The following is a 21418-nucleotide window of genomic DNA, read 5'->3' on the forward strand; positions in this document are numbered from 1 at the left end:
TGTAACACACCGCTGCACCAGTGTGTTTTCATTAATATATTAAGGTTTTGGTTTAGTATGTTAAAGTAGTGGTTGGAGACCTTGAAATCATGACCTGATCATTCACCAGAATACCAGTGTATTCAGATATGATTTCCACAGCTGCTTGTTTCCCATGGTTTAAAATTTTTAAAGTACAGTGTGGTTCACTAGTTTAGGACTGAGTCACTGAGACTTTATTACTGGATATCTCTTGATTTTTGTTCAAAAACATTTATAACATTGTTAAATGGCTTTCTAGCAAACATAAAAACAAAATTGAAATCAATTTTGAAGATCTTTGACAGTATTCCACTTCTTTAGGTTGGCTCCTTTCAACTTTTTGTAGAAAATTACAAAGAAGCTGACTACTGGCTCAGAAAATTTGAAACTGATCCATTGCCAGAAAACACTCGCAAGCAGCTACAGTCCCAGTTTGAGAGATTGGTGATCCTAGACTACATCATCAGAAATACTGGTAAGTATAAAATCATTTGAAGCTGGAATGCAAGGATTGTTCTTTTAAGTACTTCAGAGAAACAGATTAGCCTTGGAATTTATTTATAAAATTTAAGGTTTGTTGAACTAAGTTTTACATTTTACTTATTTTATTTTCCCATGTTTTGCTGCACCATGTTTAAAAGTACTGGAGTGAATGAATTAATTTATTTATTGTTTGACGTATGGCAACCAGTGATGCCCAGATTTAACCCTAGTCTAATGACGGGACAATTTATAATGACCAGTTTACCTACCCACCCAGTATGTCTTTGGACTGTGGGAGAAAATCAGAGCACCCAGAGGAAATCCATGTAGTCACAGGGAGGACATACAAACTCTTTACAGGCATTTGTTGTCCATTTCAAGTTAACACTTCTTTGCTTGGCTATCTGTCGCAATATGAAAATTCAACCACTTGGTGGAACTCCAGTTTTCTATGAGTGATGCAACTCCTTTGCCTAAAGGATAGCATGTGAGCCCATGAACTTCCTACTAACTGCTCTAGTACTGGTCTACAGTTCTTCAGATTTATTGAGTTAAAGACATTCAAGCAGTATGCCCACTTCACAGCAGCTTGCTTGATTGGCATACTATTTATTCACCATGCTAAAAGTCTCTTTCCTCTATTAGTGGTATACCACAGTTGTATTATGTTATGTAGGTGGTAAGCAGTTACTCTCCAAGAATATTCTGACAGCAGCTCGCAAACCTATTGCCTCTTTCAATATGAAGGATGAGAACAGCAGGTACATGGGAATGCAGCTATGCTGCAGTCCAATCATAGTTGGAAATGTAATTATGGAGTTGTATAGCTTGGAAACAGGTCCTTCAGCCAACTTGTCCAGGCCAATCTTGGTGCCCACTAAGCTAGTCCTATTTGCCAGGGTTTGGCCCACATTCCTCTAAACCTTCCAATCCAATTGCCTCAACCACTTTCTTCAGCAGCTTTTTTCATATAGATACTACCCTCTGTTTGAAGAAGTTGCCCATCAGATTCCTTTTTAAATCTTTCACCTCTCACCTTAAATTTTTTAGTTCCCTCTTTTCTGGGGAAAATGATAGGGTGAATGCACATTCTATACCTCCTCATGAATTTGTACACCTCTATAAGGTCACCCTTCAATTTCCTATATCCCAAGGAATAAAGTGCTAGCTCTTATAACCTGGGTTGTTGAGTCCTGGCCGTATTCTTGTAGATCTTCTCTGTACTTTTTCCAGTTTATTGTTGACTTACTTTTAACAGAGCAACCAAAACTGTGCACAGTACTTGAGGTATTCCAAGGGCAGTCTCAACTGCAACATAATATCCCAACTCTATACTCAGTGCTCTTACTGAATGCCAATGTGCCAAATGCTGTCTTCATCGTACTGTCTACCTGTGGTGCTGCTTTCAGCAAACTTATGTACTTGTTCTTGTAGGTTCCACAAAACAACCCCAAGGCCCAGCATTCACTGAATAGAGCAAGCCCCAAAATACACTTCATACTTAACCGGATTGAAAGCCATTTGCCAGTCTTTGGCCCATTTACTTAGCTGTAATTTTAGATAACCTTCACTGTGTATGAGACCACTTACTTTCTTAACGTCCACAAACTTACTACCTATGCCGAGCCCAGTCTAATTCAAATCACTTTTATCAATAACAAACTACAAAGGACCCAGTACTGACCCCCCCTGTGGTACAATGCTTGTTACAGTCTTTCAGTCTGAGAAACAAAGTTTAACCATCACTCACTTCTTCCTGTTATTGAGCCAACAAGAATCTCCCTGACTATCCCTAAATAGACCTTGCTTATCCAAATGTTGATAGATCCTGTTCCTTGGAATTCTCTCCAGTAATTTGCCAGTCTTGCAGGCCTGTAGTTCCATGGCTTGGCTTTGTGGCTGTGAAATAATTGTACATTAGCCACTTCCAGTCTTTTGGAACTTCACCAATGGCTAAACTTGCAATGGACCCCATAATTTCTTCCCTAACTTCCCTTAGTCTGTGAATTCACTCAGTCAGGCTCTGGAGAGTTACTGAGATGGTCACATTGAAGATGCAGATTTCAGATGGATGGTGATACCAGGGGAAGGAAAGGGAACAGGCAGTCAGTGCAGAGTTCCCATATGCCATTTCCCTCACTAACAATTATGCCTCTGGATACTGTTGGGAGGGATGTTCTTTCAGGGGCTGGCAACAGTAGTTGTGTCTCTGACTGGAACGGAAAAGGTGCAGTCAGGCAAACAATAATGATAGACACTATAGTGAGGGGGAAGATCGGAGATTCTGTGGCTGTTGAAGAAACTGCAGGATGGTTTGTTGCTTCCCAGGTGCTAGGTTGAGGATGTCTCTGAGTGGCTGCAGAAAATTCTTTTGGGGGGGGGGGGTGCAGACTGAGGTTGTTGTACACATTGGTGCAAAGAACAAAAGTAGAACAAGGAAGGAGGTCCTGCAAAATGAGTATAGGGAGTTGGGTAAGAAATTAAAATGTGGGTCTCGAGCAGTGATCTCCTGATTACTATTGGTACCACATGCTAGTGAGTCCGGGGATGGTAGAAGTTAGGCCAGATGAATGTATGCCTGAAGAGGAAGTGCAGGGGGCAGGAGTTTGTTGAAGAGCAGGCCTGGCAACTCAAATGTTCTGGGATATTGAGGTTTTAGATTTGATTGAGGAACAGGTAATAGTGGAAAACTGTTACCTTTTTGATAAGAACAGTGCTTGGATGGGATATTTTTGAGGAAGTCTAATGAGGCCATTTGGGTAGAACTTGGAAATAAGGGGATGATCACCTTGGTGGACTATATTAGACCAATGGTTCCTAATTTTTTGTGTTACTGCCCATTTGGCTCCCAGACTACATCTCCAGTGCTTCCCTCTCTCTTTCTGGTCAATACATAAAAACTATAAGGCATTTTGTTTTATGATGCACAGTAGAAGAAAATAGGGACCACAAATTCAACGTAGTGACAAATAATTGTAAAAATTATTCAAAGCTACAAATAGAATTATATATCTATCCCCTTAGATACCTCTTCACATAGCTTTTTTTTTACTGTTAATTTAGCTGAAGAATCTTGTGAGATTACCTTTAATTTTGCCTACCAAATTTCATACCAAGTTTGTGGCTAAAGTAGCTTTGTCTTTCTCAGCAATTCTTCTGGTGTGTCCAGGGCCTGATATGTGATGAAGTCTGATCTATGATCTTGTCGAAATTGGTTGCCTTGGCCCTCCAAACTTTGAGTTCCCTCTGTAGAGTCTGATTTTCCAAGACAACGTCGCTTAATGAAACACTTTCAGGAACCATTAACAATTTTCCTTTGTCATCTGGAAATATATCTAGTGAATTGTCCAGCTCAGATTCCAGTTTCCTACCAATGTGCTTCCTTGTAGAATCTTGCAGGAGTGTAACTCCACCAGATAGCATGAAAGATTCAAGTTTCGTGACCAAAGAAGTGACTTGTACAATCATCTTGTTGGGTATGATATCAGTTCTGATATACTTGAAAAGTTCTTTATAGGCTTCTCTTTCAATCCTTTTGCAGTTCAGCACCATCTGTTTCATCATTGTTCTCTTTGTACTCAGGTTCCTTTTTCTTGATTCTGGTATAATCCTTATAGCATGATAGTGGACCTCTGCAGCAACTATGTCTCTGCTTGTTGCTGCTAGAATCTTTTCATCTTACTTTTGGGTTGCACATTCCCATAGTGTTTGGTCAGCTCTGAGTTTTACAGCTTGTGTAAGCTTTCACGTGACTTGGAGCCCTTCAGATATTTCACCTTATTACAAAAAATGCAGATTTGATCAAACACTCTTGCTCTGATGAAGATCTCCTTGGCCTTTTTGATGCACAGATATTCTCACCAGCTTCATCAGTAATGCTTTCTTTGGCTTTCATTTTCAGAGTCTCTAAGTCTGTCTTCATGGTATAGAGGCTTCGACATTTTGGTGATAGTAGATTCTTGGGACTTTTTCTCCAAGTTCTTTAGCAATGTCTAAAATAGGGGCATAGTTTCTCACTTTGGCTGCTTCAAGTAACGTTTTCCAGGATTCATAGTCTTGAGGACTAAGTAATGGTCATCTTCTTTTGATGTTTTCCGGTGGATGATGCACTGCTTCTTAATAGATTCTTTGTGCTTATGGCTCTCCAATCTGAAGCAAAGTGATTCAGCTGCTCCAGATCTAAATCTGCTCCTCTATTGTGCAAAACTATCCCACCACCACAGTACCTGAAACAAAAAAAAACACATTAACATTGCTGGTGAAAAAAGCACCTGCTGCAAAGATGATATAAATTTATGTATAAATTGTGATATACAAGATATAAATGTGAAACAGAACATGAAAACACAAATATGAGGGGTGATTGATAAGTTCGTGGCCTGAAATAGAAGGAGTCAATTTTAGAAAACCTAGCACATTTGTTTTTCAACATAGTCCCCTCCTACATTTATACATTTAGTTCAGAAGTCGTGGAGCATAAGGATCTTGGATCTCCAGAAAGTGTTCACAGCTGGGGTGATTGATAAGTTTGTGGCCTAAGGTTAAAAACGAGGTGAGTTATACAGCTCTTGTTACATGCCCATGCAGGTCAACCCTTTGAGTGATAATGCAGAAAGTTTGAAGTTAATAACTCTTCTTCTACCTTAGGCCATGAACTTAGCAATCACCCCTGATGAGTTATTAACTTCAAACTTTCTGGGGTGTATACATTGCCAAAAATTTCTATAAGAATTATTCTCCCCAGATGGTACCTGTGGCCCAAATTTGGGGTCCTGGCTCATGGACTACCACTCTGCCCTCTTCATTTCCCTCTTCAGCCTATTCTTAAACTTTTTACTTATCGAGGAATTCATGCACACCCGGATGCCTAAACAAGATGAACACTTTCTTCTCTTTCCTTACCAGAGCATCGATATTTCTCATCAGTGTGGGTTTCCTGAACATGGTATGTCTGCCCTTTGATTTTAAATAGTCACCAAATTGATCCTAAGTAAATCCTGCTTAATGCTTTCAAAGTTGGCCCTGCTCCAGTTCAGAACAGGTTCAGGGATTAATGTCCTATCTTTTCCCATAACCATTTTAAAACTAAGAATTGTGATCATTGAACTCGATGTGCTCCACAACTGCCACTTCAATTACTTGACCAGCCTCGTCCCTTAAGAGGTGGTCCAGTATTTCTCCTTCCCCATAAGTTCTTTTATATGTCGTCACACTAAAATCTTCCCCACCCAGGCCCTCAGCACTCTGGATAGTTCAGTCAATTCTGAGAAATTTGAAGTGTCCCACTAGCACTACCCTATTATTCTCATTACTATATGCAATTTCCTGGATCATCTGCTCCTCAAATTTCATCTGACTACAGTGTTTGTGGGAGGGGGGTGTTTGTCTAAGTGGGCACTGAATGTTGTTGAATAGTGGACTGGGGAGTGCAAGTTTGCAGTTTGCTGAAGGTGACCAAATAAATAGTGTGATTGGAAAAAAAAAATTATGACAGTCCATGCATTGAATTTAGGAGGAGGGACATTACGTTGCAGTTGTTTAAGTTACTGGTAAGGCTGTACTTGGAGTTTTGCATAGTTTTGGTCACCCTGTTGTAGGAAAGACTGGAGGGGGTAAAGGAGGAGGGTTTAGGAGGATGTTGTCTGGACTACACAAAACTCCTGAGTTAATAGGGAAAGGTTAGCCATATTAGATTCCCTGGAACGAGGAGTGATCTCATAGAAAGATGTCTATAAAATCAACAGGTAAGGTGGGTGTTCAGTCATTTCCCAAGGACTGGGGAGTCCAAAACTAGAGGGCACACGTACATCCAGGTGTTGGCATTTAAAGATATCCTTGATGGTGGAGTGGGTTGTGCCTGTGATGGATCTAGCTGAGTCTGCAGCCTCTTGCATTCTTGTGCATTGGAGCCTCCATACCAAGCTGTGATGCAACCACTCCACTGTACATCTATAAAACTTTTTTATATATGAAAAACAAATCTGTGTCAGTCACAGCTGTAGATACAATGTGAACCTCAAATGACAACACTTAAATTCTGAAGGAAATGTAAAAATGAAAACTGGAAAAGTTGTTTTGTGTTTTTTTTAGTGATTTGTACATAAGACAAAATAACTGGGTACGAGATCAATTGACTAGTTTCTCTTCTCTCCATTCTCCACAGATAGAGGAAATGATAACTGGTTAATGAAATATGAAAAACCAGAAAATACAACAGAGTTTTGTGATAAAGTGAGTGGTGGAAATTTTCATGATGTGGAATATTTTTATCTTTGGTCTCCTGCAAGTTTGATTTTTTTTGTTGCTTCAAGGGAAAATACAGTTTGCTTTTAAGCAAAATATTCTTATTAAATATAGGTATAAGTTGTTAAGTTATAGAATATTTTATACATCTTTCATGTCCATCTTGTATTGTCCTGTGTCATCTCATTGACAATTGGAGCTGCTCATATTCAGGCTAGTGGAGCGTATTCCATTGCATTCCTACTTCTATCGTGTTGACAGTAGTAAGGATTTGGGGTCAGGGAAAGAGCTAAATATATAGTGTCTGTCATGTTCTTGTAACCATTGTATTTTTGTGGCTAGTCCCATTTGAATTTCAGGATTTTGATTTTGGAGTCTCTCTGATGGTAATGCCTTTGGATGTAAATGTTATGTAGAAGTAGACCCTTAAGTCCAATAATTCTGCATTTGCCATCAAACACACAGTTACATTCATCCTGTTTTATTTTGTACTCATTTGCATGAACTTCTCCTCGATGCTATCATCCTATTCCAAACCAGGGAGAGTTTACATTGCTTATTTAATTACGAGGGAGTTGGTTGGATGGGAAAAAATTTAATGATGGAGGTTAACCAGGACTAGGGTTGCCTTCTTTAGGATGAGAAGTCTGAGGGATAATTGAATAGTAGTAACTAGAATATTAGTTGCAGAATAATTGTGAAATAAGCAACTATTTCCTTGAGGTGTTAGATCAATAACAAAGGAGCAGAAATTTCAAGGTAATATGTAGGATCTGATGGAGTCTGAGTGTTTCCATTCAGAGTTTGGTAGGGGTTACATCTTGCTAGGGTTTTCATATGTGCATTTAAAAAGACTTGGATCAGCAGTTGTTTTGCTATTAGACTGCAAAAAGCCCAAGCTGCTGATTACAAGGAGTTGAAAAGTGGGCAGCATGGTAGAGGGAAAGAGCAACTAGCTGTCCTCGGGGTAGTGGCAGAGGGAGAAGAAGAAAGAGAGAGAAACTGTCTGCGGGGAGCGAGCTGAAGAAGAGAGTAAAGCGAAAGTCTGATCTGGGAGATGAGGGCATAGAAAGGGAGTTAAAGGAACAGAAGGGGAAGTTGGAAGAGAAACCTGGGTTGTGGGGAGGGGAGAGTTGTGGGGAGTTGGTCTGAAAGGGGAAGTGAGAGAAAATGGAGACTTCCTCCTGTCCCATGCCTCCACCCCCTCCCTTTCACCCAGTTTTTTTTTATTAAACAAAATATACTTTATTCAAAAATAAAATTATATACAATAAACCATTCAATGACTTTCAATCCTTTACAACTGTTTCCATTGCTGTCTTTACATCTTCACACTTTTCACCACCCACGTGACACTGTTATTCCATATTTACATACACTTGTTGAGGGGTATACACTCTGCCCCCCCCCCACCCCTCAACTCCCGCAGGAGAAGAACCCTAGACTGTGGTCCTTCCCCACCGGGCCCTTGCGGTGGCTGCACCGACTTTGAGTGCGTCTCTCAGCACGTACTCCTGCAGCTGAGAATGTGCCAATCGGCAGCATTCCCCCACGGACATCTCCGTGTGCTGGTAGACCATCAAATTTCGGGCTGACCAAAGAGCATCTTTGACCGAGTTGATAATCTGCCAGCTGCACCGGGTGTTGGTCTCGGTGTGCGTCCCTGGGAACAGCCCGTAGATCAGAGAGTCCTCTGTTACACAGCTGCTGGGGATGAACCTCGACACTGTCCCTTCCATCCTTCTCCATACCTTCTCCACGAACCCACAGTGTGCAAAGAGGTGGGTCACCGACAACTCCTCACTGCAGTCCTCCCGTGGGCAGAGGGGTGTGGAGACGACGTTCCGGGTGTACAGGAGGGATCGGACTGGGAGGGCACCTCTCACCGCCAGCCAGGCGAGGTCTTGGTGCCTGTTGATGAGGTCTGGCGATGAGGCATTTTGCCAGATGAACTGGACAGTCTGCTCAGGGAACCCAACCCACTGTGTCCATCATGTCCTTCTCCTGCAGTGCCTGCAGGACCTTGCGTGCTGACCACTGCCTGATGGCCCTGTGGTCAAAGGCGTTGACCTGAAGGAACTTCTCTACAAAGGACAGGTATGACTGCAACGACCAGCTGACAGGGGTGTTGCGTGGGAAAGGGGCCAGACCCATCATTCGTAGCCAGGGCGACAGGTAGAACCTGGGCACATAGCGGTACTTGGTGACCACGCACCTGGAATTCACACACAACCTGATGCAGGGTGAGGGTGACATTGGGGACGTTTTTGCCCCTGTTGTCCAGGGACTTGTGCACGGTGGTCCGTCTGACCCACTCCATCTTGGATCCCCAGACGAATCTGAAGACGTCTCGGGTGATTTCCGAGCTGAAGGAGCGGGGGACTCGCCACACCTGCGCCAAGTACAGCAGCCCTGTGAGCACCTCACACCTGATGACCAGGTATCTTGCCCGCTGTCGATAGGGAGCGCCCTCCCCACAGTCCCAGTTTCTGTTTGACCTTGGCAGTCCTCTCCTGCCAGTTCTTGTTGCACGCCTCGGCCCCTCCGACACAGATCCCCAACACCTTCACGTGATCAGCCCTGATGGTGAAGGGGACGCTGGATCGGTCAGGCCAGTTGCCGAAGAGCATGGCTTCACTCTTCGTGCGGTTGACCCTGGCCCCTGACGCCTGCTTGAACTGTTCGCAGATGCTGTTCAGCCTGCGAACTGACCTCGGATCAGAGCAGAAGACAGTGACAACGTCCATGTACAGGGAGGTTTTGACTTGGGTCCCTCCACTGCCTGGCAGTGTCACCCCTCTTATGCCCTCATCCTTCCTGATGGCTTTGGCAAAGGGTTCTATGCAGCACACGAACAAGACGGGGAGAGAGGGCTGCCCTGCCTGACTCCAGACCTGATGGGGAAGCTGTCTGTTTCCCACCCGTTGACCTGGACTGCGCTACAGATGTCTGTGTAGAGCAGTTTGATCCAATTCTGGATTCCCTCCCCAAATCCCATTTTGGAGAGTACATCCGCCATGTACGTGTGTGATATCCTGTTGAAGGCTTTCTTTTACCTAATTATTGATATGAACAGACCAAATACTGTACATAGCAATCTTGAAACAGATACTGATCAAAATAGCACAGGCCATCATCAAAGCTCATTTATGCCATTGGCGTTGGAAATCTTAGATGGGAAATGATGTCTCATTCAAGGAAGATTTTGAAAGTCTTTGTTCTGTTTCATGCTTGACTGTGGTACATGGAAATTAATAGGATTACTTGGTATTTTTTTGTTTACTTGGTATTTAAAGTGGAATTGTTATTGCCAATAGGTTTTTAACCCATTCTATTAATACATTTTAGTATTTGTAGCTATAAAGTTAAAACTATTCTTTTATATTTGTAGGATTCAGAATGGACGCATTGCAAAGAGCCTATCATTAAAATTGCAGCCATTGATAATGGATTGGCATTTCCCTTTAAGCATCCTGATGAATGGAGAGCTTGTAAGTACTGTTAAAATCTATAGTATTTACAGTTCTCAGAGCGAAGTACTTTTCAAAGATTGTAATCTGTATAAAATCCTTAATTTTACCTTTTTCCAGCATATTTTTCCACTTGTGAAATATTTTAATGATATCAGCATTGAGAATGTTGTGACTTTAACATGTAATCCTGTTCTTGTAAATCATTTTCAAATGATGCCCCTTGTTTATATTTTCAACCCTTTTTAGTTCACCCTTGGTATAAAACAGTTCAAACTAGACTGAAGAAGCAGGGGAGGGAAAGTTGATACGTACATAATGGATGCGTGGTGAATAATAAGTGTAGTAAGATGCTATGTAGGCAATTGTATTGGGTAGGTAAGTGATAGATGAAACTTAATATTGAGAAATGCATAGTCCTGCATTTTGTTTGGCAGAATGAGGAGAAAATATATGAAAAAGGGTGCAATTCAAGTAAGTAAGTGTACAAAGCATAGTTAAATGCCCGAAAATAGGTACAGTCAGTAATAGAAAAGTACAGTACAGAAACTGGTCCTTTAGCAGCACATTCCACACTCTCATGACCCTCAGTGAAGAAGTTTCCCCTCATGTTCTCCTTAAACTTCTCACTTTTCACCCTTAACCTATGTCCTCTGGTTGTAGTCCCACCCAACCTCAGTGGAGGATAAAAAGCCCACTTGCATTTACCCTATCCATAACCCTCATAATTTTGTATACCTCTATCAAATCTCTCCTTGATCTTCTGCGCTTCAAGGAATAAAGTCCTAACTTTTTCAATCTTTTCTTCTAACTCGGGTCTTTTAACCCAAGCAACATCCTTGTGAAAACGCTCTGGTTCTATCGGCAGAGCAAGTCTAGGGGAGATGATCTGTGATCCTGCCAAACGCGTGAGATTGAGCTGCAAGCCCACCCCGAAAACCCCTGTTTGTGTGGATACCCTTTTACAAATAAGTACACGAAATAACAGACAGTACACGGCATACAACTAAACAATTTAGCTTTAGAATTCTTAATTCGACTAAAGGGTTAGTAAAGAAAAAGTGAATAAGAAAGAAAAGGGCAATTTTAATGAAACAGTCTAACATGCATTCATTGGAGCTCACGATTTCCCCTTCCCTCTTTCAATCTCCCCGGGCTTCGTCGAATCATGGCCCTGCTCCAGTCCAGTCCTATGATCTCTTCTCTCCAGTGTCTTCTCCCATCATCTCCCACTGAACAAAAGACCCAGCTCACACTGGTGTCAGGCACGTAACACGAAAGCACGCTCCCTTCATTGGATGGCACACATTACAAAGCACCCATTATCTCTAACCATAACCCAAACACTTTCTGCTTCTACCAAAAGGCCATTACGTTAGCAGTGAAACCTTTCCCAGGGTGTTACACTTGTAAATTTCCTCTGTACTCTTTCAACCTTTTTTTAACGTCTTTCCTGCAGGTAGATAACCAAAACTGCACACAATACTTCAAATTAGGCCTCACCAGCATCTTTTATAACTTTGACATAACATTCCATCTCCTGTTCTCATACTTTGATTTATGGCCAATGTGCCAAAAGTTCCTTACAGCTATATCTACCCATGATATTATTCAATGAATTATGCACCTGTATTTCCAGATCCCTTTATCTGCAGCACTTCTCAGTACTGTAAATAGTTAAAGCTAAGAATGCTATTTATTGTCAGGGTAATTGAATACAAAACAAGGAAGGTTTGCTTCAGCAGAGGGCATTGATGGGCTAGTTGATGTCCTTATTCAGGAAGGATGTTACTGTGTTTGAACCAATTCTGAGATGGTTTACTAGAATAATACAAATACCTGTAACAGGATGTCTTTTAGTGAAATCTGAGCAGGCTTGGTTTCTATTCAGTAGTATTAAGAGGAATAAGAAGTTAATTGATTGAAAGGATGGAGTGAAACATTTTGAGGGTCAAATTTTTGGAACTTGCTCAAGTGGCAAGGGAAATGGAATTTTCAACTATTTTAAGGTAGAAGGAAATTATTCTGGAAAACATCTTGGAGAAATGTTACTTGGAGGAGAAGGGCTATCAGGCATGATCTTTTTGAATGACAGCTGAGGTGAATAGGCAACTCCTATTCCTAAATTATATGTGCAAAGTTCATTGAAAGTGACTAGGCAGGTTGGAAAAACGATTTGAAAAAAAAATGGGATCCTGGGTTTTAGAAATAGAAGCCTGGGATACAGGAACAGAGGAGAAGCATTGAATCTTTAAGGAACACTGGCTTGACCTTGATCCCCAAAACCTATTTTGTTTAGCATAATTAATCTGATCTTTCAACCCAGCGCTACTTTCCTGCACTAACCATATTCTTTGATTCACCTCATCTAAAAATCGTGGATCTGTCATATACATGCTCAGTGACAGAACCCCCATAGTCCTCTTGTGTAGAACATTTCAGAGATTCACCATCCTGGATGAAGACTGTTGTTTTAATCTCTATCTCGATTAGTGAACCCTTGTTTTCAGATAATCTTTGTTCTAGGTCTCCAGTGTAAGTTTAACTCTGTGTCAAATCTTTAAAATGTTGTAAATGTATATACGTTCACCTCGGATCCTTGTAAACTCTGGAGCATGGATTCCCAACCAGGGGTCCCTGGACCCTTGCTCATGAGTTTTCAGCACACTCTACTTAAGCAAACTTTCCTCCAATTACAAATCCACCATCCCAGACATCAACTGTTGAGCCTCAATATTCCAAATTGATCTCACCCTATGTAATTAGAGCATGTTGTTTCTATTCTTGTCCTCAAGTCATATTGCAATAAAGTCCAAAACATTGTTGAACTTTCTATTTGCTTGCTTTCAATAATTAAACACCTCTGAATGATTTGAGTATTGTCCTGTTCTTGGTGTCAAACATGAAGGAAAAGGTTTTGGAAAGGGTGAAGAAAAAATGTGCTAAAATGATTCATGGAATAAAGAACTTAAGTTGGGTAACAAGGCTCGAGAAGCTAGACCTGTTCTTAGTACAAAAGAGGTTGCAAGAAGATCTTAACAGGAATATTTAAAATCACATAGGGTGTAGATAGAAACCGTTTCTACTGCTGAATGTCAAGAATGAAGGACATAGAGTGAAGGTGATTGGTAAAGTAATTAAGACTAGGGTTTTTTGTACACATCAACTGGTATATTGCTGCTGGTGGTAGCGGGATCTGAATAAATGTCTAAAATAATTTTGCAGGAGGAGAGCAAAAGTGCGTCTAGCTGAATTGCTTGATAGGCCAGATGGCTTTCTGTCTTGACCATTTGCTCATGTACTTTATTTCCTTAAATTTATCTTTTTTCCATATGTTACCCATCCAAGTCCTAGCAGGTTTGCTAATAAAACTGAGGCATTCTAGGTTATAGTTTTGTAGTATACTTTAGCCAACTTTGTACAATTTGATATCTACAGTATAGAGCAAGTACTAATGCTTGAATATTGACAGCTCAAGGCAGAACAGCTACTGGTTATAACTGAATTCCTAGATGTGATGACTTGGAAGGTTGGGGTAGGAAAGATAACAATTACAATGAGCTTTAAATCTTTGGTGAATTTAATTAATACAACAAAATGCTGGGAAACACATTTTGGAACAAAAAATAATTTGTCAGAACTGTAACAGAAAGTGAGTTGTGTTTTTAAACTCTCATTACTGATACTATACAGCCCTCATTGCTGGGGAAAAGCTCTGTTCAGTGCAAGTTGGCACTTCCATTGTATCCTGAGTAATGGACTACCTGACCGGCAGACCACAGTTTGTGCAGCTTCAGAGTTGTGCGTCAGGCATGACGATCAGCAGCACAGGGCTCCACAAGGCACTGTATTGGCTCCTTTCCTGTTTACCCTGTATACCTTGGACTTTAGATACAACACTGAGTCATGTCATCTGCAGGAAATTTCTAATGACTCAGCAATAGTTGGGTGTATAAAGGGAGGGCAGGAAGTTGAATACAGGGCCCTGATGAGGACTTTGTCAAATGGTGCAAGCTGAATCATCTGCAGCTCAACATCAGTAAGACAAAGGAGAGGGTGATGGACTTTAGGAAGATTAAGCCCGCACTGCTCCCTGTTACCATTGATGGTGAGGATGTTCAAGTACCTGGGGGTGCACCTGAATGACAGACTTGAGTGGAGCACCAACACAGAGGCTGTGTACAAGAAAGGCCAGAGTCACCTCTACTTCCTGAGGAGACTGAGGTCCTTTGGAGTATGCAGGCCTCGCCTTTCAAATGTTCTATCAGTTTGTTGTCACCAGTACAATTTTCTATATGGTGGTGTGCTGAGTCAATGGCATCACATGGATGATGCCAACAAGCTTATTAAACTGATTAGAAAGGCTGGCTCTGTTATAGGAGTCAAACTGGATACACTGGAGGCTGTGGTAGAATAAAGAAGCCTCCAGAAAATCCTGGCAATTTTAGACAATGTTTCTTACCTCTCTGCATGCCACCTTGGCTGACCAGAGGAGCACTTTTAGTAATTGACTAAGAGGACTGCGGTGTTCCAAATAGCACTAAATAAAGTCATTATTATCCCCTGCCATTAGGCTCTATAATGAGTCAACCTATTGCCAGGGAAGTAATCTTGTAATCTTTGACTTGTAAATCTTGTACATCTGATTTTTAAGGTAACTTATTTTATCATACTTCTAATATCTGTATATCTGTGCACTTGTAATGCTACTGTGACACTGTAATTTCCTTGGGATCAATAAAATATCTATCTAACTGCTCAGTTGAGTGGTTCCATCCTCCTCTTCTGTGTTTCATTTGGATTTCCAGAATTTGGTTTTTCTTACTTTTGTTCTCCACCTATTTATTTCAACAGATCCATTTCACTGGGCCTGGCTTCATCAAGCTAAGATTCCTTTTTCACAAGAGACGAGAGATTCTATCCTTCCTCGAATTTCAGACATGAACTTTGTTCAGGATCTCTGTGAAGATCTTTATGAACTCTTTAAGGTTTGTTATGTTTCTAGTTGTCTTCTGTTTGAAGCTCATTATTCAGAAAAACTCAAGTCCAGTGGAAGGAGGAGACTCTATTGAAAAGTTTGTATGTAATGCTGAAGTTTATGCTGTATGATTTTATATATATTCAGTAAGTTTATTTCTTGTGAAAGTAGAACTGTTCTGTGGTTTATATCTTTACATTTACTGCTGTTCATAGATCAATTCATCCAAAGTAATAGCTAATTATCCATTTTTAATGAATATCAAAGCTGGCAGATATAAAAGGTAAGTCAATCCAAGTTAAAACATCATTGAATTCTGCACCTCTCCTATCTTTTCTCTTTTAAGCTTTAAAAGTATTTACTATCAAAATATTCAATCCAGTTATAATTATGTTCTACCATTTTGTTAATTGAAGATGTTAAAGTTCATCTTTATAAATGATCTATTGTATCCAAGTAACCATGATTGCTGCTTCATCTGTGTTCAGATGAAAAAGCCATCATAGTTATGCAAACACTTTGTAAAATTAAGGATCTCCTTTGGCCAGGGTCAGCCATGAATGTTGCTTACTAGCTGTCTACATTGTTTGAAATCACTTTCCTTCTAGATGAGCCCCAACCATGTCTGACGAGTCCCATCTATCCAGAGTGACATCATCAGAGTAACCCACCTTTGCCCTTCTCCTATTCGTAGAAACAGTTCTGCCAGGCTAAGCCATACTTGAAGGTCAGGAGTTGGGACTTGGTTAGCGGAGGCTATTTGAGACGCATGCAAACAGGAGCCTTTAATAGGTACAGAGAGCTTATTGCCACTGCAACCCCCACCCCTTCCCCAGCTGTGACAACCTTAAGGATCCACGTAATATATTGTTTATCAATATTATGAGTTATACTTAGTAAGCACTTAAGATTTTTTATGTTTAGTTCTTAGAATTGCTTTGGGTGCTAATTTTTGCTGTTTTAAGGCAGCCAAGTATTGGGTATTTTAGGAATACAGGTGTCCCCCGCTTTACAAATGTTTGCTTTACACCACTTTGCTTTTACAGAAGACCTACATTATTAACCTGTTTTCGCATTACAGAGGATTTTCGCTTTTATGAAAATTTTTCCCATATGAATTAATGATTCTTCGCTTTACACCATTTTGGCTTAAGAAGGGTTTCATAGGAACACTCTACCTTTGTAAGGGGGGGGGAGCACCTGTATTCAGTATTTTGGGAAGATGTTTTTTAAGTAAAACTTGCTGCATAGCTGCAAGAACATGTCAGAACAGAAAAGGGGATAGGAAGCCAAATGATTGGTGATGGGGAAATCCGGCCATTTTACAGATAGAGTGAAATTGCTCAACAAAGCACTCTCGCAATTTACATTGGGTCTCACCAATGTAGAGGAAGCCATTGGGAACATCGGATACAGATTCGCAGGTGAATTGTTGCTTCACCTGGAAGGACTGTTTGGACCCAGAATGGAGGTGAGGGAGGAGGTGAATAGACGTGTAGCATTTCTGTTGCTGGCAAGGATAAGTGCCAAGAGGTACATTAGTGGGAAAGGATGAATGGGCAAGGGAAACGAAGAGGAAACATTCCCTGTGGAAAGTGGAGAGTGGGGTGAGGTGGCGTCACGTTGAAGATGGCAGAAATTGTGGAGAAACTAGAGTCTTTAGCTAGTTTTATCAAACAAAAAATTATAAATATTTTAAAGTATATATAAGTTGAATGATCAAATATAGATAATTAATACTTTTGCATCATCAGATTGGTCCGAAACAAAATAGTAATTTTAATTTTCCTTTGTACCTCCTATAAATCATTATGCTGCAAGGATGTGATTATTCTTGTGTTCTTTGAAAATTGTTGTCTTTTCAACCAGGAGTTTTTAATTGTTTTTAGTCCACTCTGTATTGGTTGATCTTCTCCCTCATTGTGAGCAAGTAATCCCAGAGCAAGGTTTCATGTGATTTGAAAAGGAAGTAGTAATAGGTTTTGTATTGTCATCAGGTTAAAATAAACAGTAGCTTCATTTTTTTTTCAGACACCCATTTTGTTCAGGCGTCAGATATTTTTCCTGTTTTTTTTTCATTTTTATAGCACTTGCATGTTACATTTTAAAGGAGAGAAGCTAATTGAATGCACCAGTACAGACTTGATAAAACAACCGACTGTGGATCTGTTTCTTCGCACATCCAAAGAGTGAGAGTTTGTTTTAAATAATGATTTAAAGTTTTCTGCTCATGGTATAAAGGATATAAGCCAAGAAAAAGTTATGTCTAAAGGAATGAGAATTTAATATTTAAATACACTTCCTTTCAGACCGACAGAGGGTTTGACAAAGCTACTTTTGAACTACAGATGTCAGTGATGAGAGGACAGGTAATATTTGCATCTGATTGTACTTCAAATTTGCTGTGAAATGAAGTTCGAGGTTTAGTTGGAAGTTGTATACTTTTATCTGCTTTCTGTTAAAATGTTTTTTGTTTATCTAGCTACTTTGATATAGAAATATTTGCCTTATACTATACCTAATATTATACCTAATATTGCTGTGAAATTAACATTTTTCTCCAAAATTCATTGAAGCAATTGTTAATATACAGTGAATTTCATCATCTTTAATGCAGAACCATGGATAAATAAAACCTATAATATACATTATTTATAGTGGTAATCTGTTGGAAAGATTGCAGTTCAATTAATGCTTTGGAGTAGCTTGTAAAACTGATGAGAATTTATAAATTGTGATGGAATTGGAAATGATGCACCTTCTTTCTTTCTATTTAGATTTTGAACCTTACTCAGGCACTTAAAGATGGAAGAAGTCCTATTCAGTTAGTTCAGATGCCTCGTGTGGTTGTGGAAAGAAGTAGTTCTGGAAGTCAAGGCAGGATAGTCCACCTGAGCAATGCCTTTACCCAGACATTTCACTGCCGCAAACCATTTTTCTCATCTTGGTAATGAATGTATAAATACATTTATTGGCCTTTTAAATTATTTCTTGCTATCTGTTTCATACCACCATGTCACTGTAAATATGCAAATAGGTGACATTGAAAGGGAGAAAACTTGAACTCTATATGTCACCTTTTAAAATATAAAAAGGTGAAACATCTACTGTAATTGCCAAAAATAGTTGCTTTGGTGTACTTCATCAGATGTTAGATACTGAAAGTAATGTTTACAATTTTTGCAGCGTTAATACTTGAGCAATCTTTAGTGTCAGGGAACATGAACTGCTGTCTTACTGTATTTTTATAAGAACTGCATCAAAATTTTCAAATGGTAATGTATTATATATCTGGGCAGGGGTATTCTATAGGGAACTTCTTGAATAAAGATGTTTGTGTTTATACGTTTAGACCAAAAGCTTTAATTTCATACAGAGGATAAGAATTTTTTTGTAATTGGCACTGATCATTGTATTTGTTTCATTGAAAAGCATTAAAGCAATGGTGAAACCAACTGTACATTTGAATGGGGTTAATTACAGTTCACTAGAGTCAACCATGTTTTCTCTATGAAGAGGACTGAAGTGTTAAACTATAGCTTATCCAGTATAGAGTTCATTTTAAAGCCCTTTTCTGAAAATCATTTGTTTTGAGTTTACACAGATTTATGACCTTCAGTATTGATTCACAATGAAGGATGGAAGTTTTGCATGTAGAAGGTTGAAAATGAGCAGATTACATTCTGACAACACACACAAAATGCTGGTAGAACACAGCAGGCCAGGCAGCATCTATAGGAAGAAGCACTGTCGACGTTTTGGGCCAAGATCCTTCGTCAGGACATTTTGAAATGGGTTTAGAATAATAAATAAACAAATGCTTCATTATGTTTCCTCTTTGAGCTTTAATCTGGTCACTTAGAGACAAAAAGGTAGAGGGATTTAAAACCACTGTCAATATGGTCTTACATTTGATGAATCATTCAGTATATGCTGTTGCTCCAACAATAAATTGCCAAGAATTGAAGTGCAAGTGACATGCACCATTATATATGGGCCTTAGTCATTTCCTAGAGCTTCTGTACTATTACTATGTTCTGGAAAGAGCTAAGTTCAATCCCATAAAAATAATGGTGATGTAAATTTTCAGTATTCAAGCCCATGCTCATGTCACCTATTTAATCCAAAAGATAACGTGACTGGAAACCTGAACAGCATAAATTACATTTCCTAAATTTGCTTTTGAATTAGACACAAGATCTTGCTGATGCGAGAAATCCAGAGCAACATACAAAATGCTGGAGGAACTCAGCAGGTCAAACTGAAAGTGGCACCATGGCCGATGCGGCCATGGACCGACATGTCAGAACGGGAACAAGATAAGAACTGAAATGATTGGCCATAGGGAAATTCCACTTTTTTGTGGATGGAGCCAAGGTTCTTGACAAAGCAGTCCCCCAGTCTACGTCAGGTCTCAGAAATGTAGAGGAGGCTGCATCTGGAGCACTGGATAGAGTAGTCGACCACAACAGATTTGCATGTTGCCTCACCTGGAAGGAATGTTTGGGACCCTGAATGGAGGTGAGGAAGGAGGTGAATAGGCAGGTGCAACATTTCCATATGCAGGGATAAGTACCAGGAGGGAGATGAGTGCATGTCTGACAAATGGAAATGTGGGTGAGAGCAGCATCAACAGTGGAGGAAGGGAAACTCTGCACATTGTAAAGGAAAGCCTCATCCTGGAAATAGATGTGGCAATGACAAAGGAACTGAGAAAAGGGCAAAGGGGACAGGAGACAGAGTGGGAAGAGGTATTGTGAAGAAAGCCATGGGAATTGGTGGGTTCATAAAAGATAGCAGTAAACAGCATGTCTCCAGTGATAGAGACAGGTATCAGAAATGGACCAAATGAATTTAAGGGCAGGGTGGAAATTGTAGGCAAAGTTTATGAAATTAATGAGCTCAGCATGGGTGTATGATGCAGCATCAATGCAGTCATCAATGTTGTGCAGAAGTGGTTGGGGAGCATAACCAGAGAAGGCTTGGAACATAGACTGTTCCATGTAGCCAGTGAAAAGGCAGGCATAGGTGGGGCTCATGTGCGTTCCATGGCTACACCTTGAGTTTGAAGAAATTAGGAGGAGCTGAAAGAGAATTGAAGGGAAGGTCCAGTTCTGCTAAACTGAGGTAAGTGCCCAGAAGTTCAACCCAAACTCTTGATTCATTTTCAGTGGAATCAGTTGTCAGTATTTATAGCTAGTTTAACAGGTATATTTTAAATTTTTGTTGCATCATTGTTTATTTAACAGTAACATACCTAATAGTTATCTGATGTAGTTTTAATTACGCTTGTTTGATCTACAATCAGAATCAGGTTTAATATCACCGGCATATGTCATGAAATTTGTTAACTTTCCAGCAACAATTCAATGCTATACGTGATAATATAGGGACAAAACTGAATTACAGTAAGTATAATGCCCGTGATGGAGCTGATTAATTGTACAATTCTGCAACTTACTTCAATCCTGTGCAGTAGTGTTCCCCCACCCCCCCACCACCACCACCAGACAGTGATCCAGCCAGTTTGAATCCTCTCCACAGTACATCTGCAGAAATTTGTGATTGCTTTCGGCAACATACGAAATCTCCTCAAACTCCTAATGAAATATAGCCACAGTCTTGCCTTTATAGTTGCATTGATATGTTGGGAGCAGGTTAGGTCCTCGGAGATGTTAATAGCCAGAAACTTGAAATCGCACCTTTGCTCCACTTCTGATCCCTTTTTGAGGACTGGTGTGTGTTCCCTCATCTTACCCTTTCTGATAACCACAATCAACTCTTTGGACTTACATTGAGTGCAAGGTTGTTGCTGCGAAACCACACAGCTAACTGGTATATCTCACTCCTGTATGCCCTCTCATCACCATCTGAGATTCTGTCAACAGTAGCTGTATCATTGGTAAATTTATAGATGCCATTTGAGCTGTGTCTAACCTCATGGTCATGGGTGTAGAGAGAGTAGAGCAGGGCGTTAACCACACATTCCTAAGGTGGACCAGTGTTAATTGTCAGCGAGGTGGAGATGTTATTTCCAATCCAGACATTGTGGTCTTCCAGTGAAGAACCCAAGGATCCAGTTGCAGAAGAAGGTATAGGCATTTTGATCAGGACTGTAGGAATGATAGTCTTAAATGCCAAGCTGTAGTCAATAAACAACATCCTGACCTGGGTATTTGGATTGTCCAGGTGATCCAAGTCTGCGTGGAAAGCTGATGAGATA

The 21418-nt window shown here is 40.2% G+C and overlaps 1 protein-coding gene across 1 annotated transcript in view; it reads left to right on the plus strand.

Moving 5' to 3' along the window:
• Positions 1–18546, plus strand: part of LOC132404657 (phosphatidylinositol 4-kinase type 2-beta-like) — a 55594-nt gene extending 37048 nt beyond the window's left edge. The window contains exons 4-9 of the mRNA XM_059988977.1: positions 343–496; positions 6668–6735; positions 10139–10238; positions 15072–15205; positions 17505–17564; positions 17973–18546. Of these exons, the coding sequence (XP_059844960.1) occupies positions 343–496; positions 6668–6735; positions 10139–10238; positions 15072–15205; positions 17505–17564; positions 17973–18146 (690 nt within the window). The 3' untranslated portion in view covers positions 18147–18546. The remainder of the gene's footprint in view (positions 1–342; positions 497–6667; positions 6736–10138; positions 10239–15071; positions 15206–17504; positions 17565–17972) is intronic.
• Positions 18547–21418: the final 2872 nt, after the last annotated feature.

The sequence above is a fragment of the Hypanus sabinus genome, chromosome 14 (genome assembly GCF_030144855.1).
Source record: "Hypanus sabinus isolate sHypSab1 chromosome 14, sHypSab1.hap1, whole genome shotgun sequence".
In the NCBI taxonomy this organism is placed as follows: domain Eukaryota; kingdom Metazoa; phylum Chordata; class Chondrichthyes; order Myliobatiformes; family Dasyatidae; genus Hypanus; species Hypanus sabinus.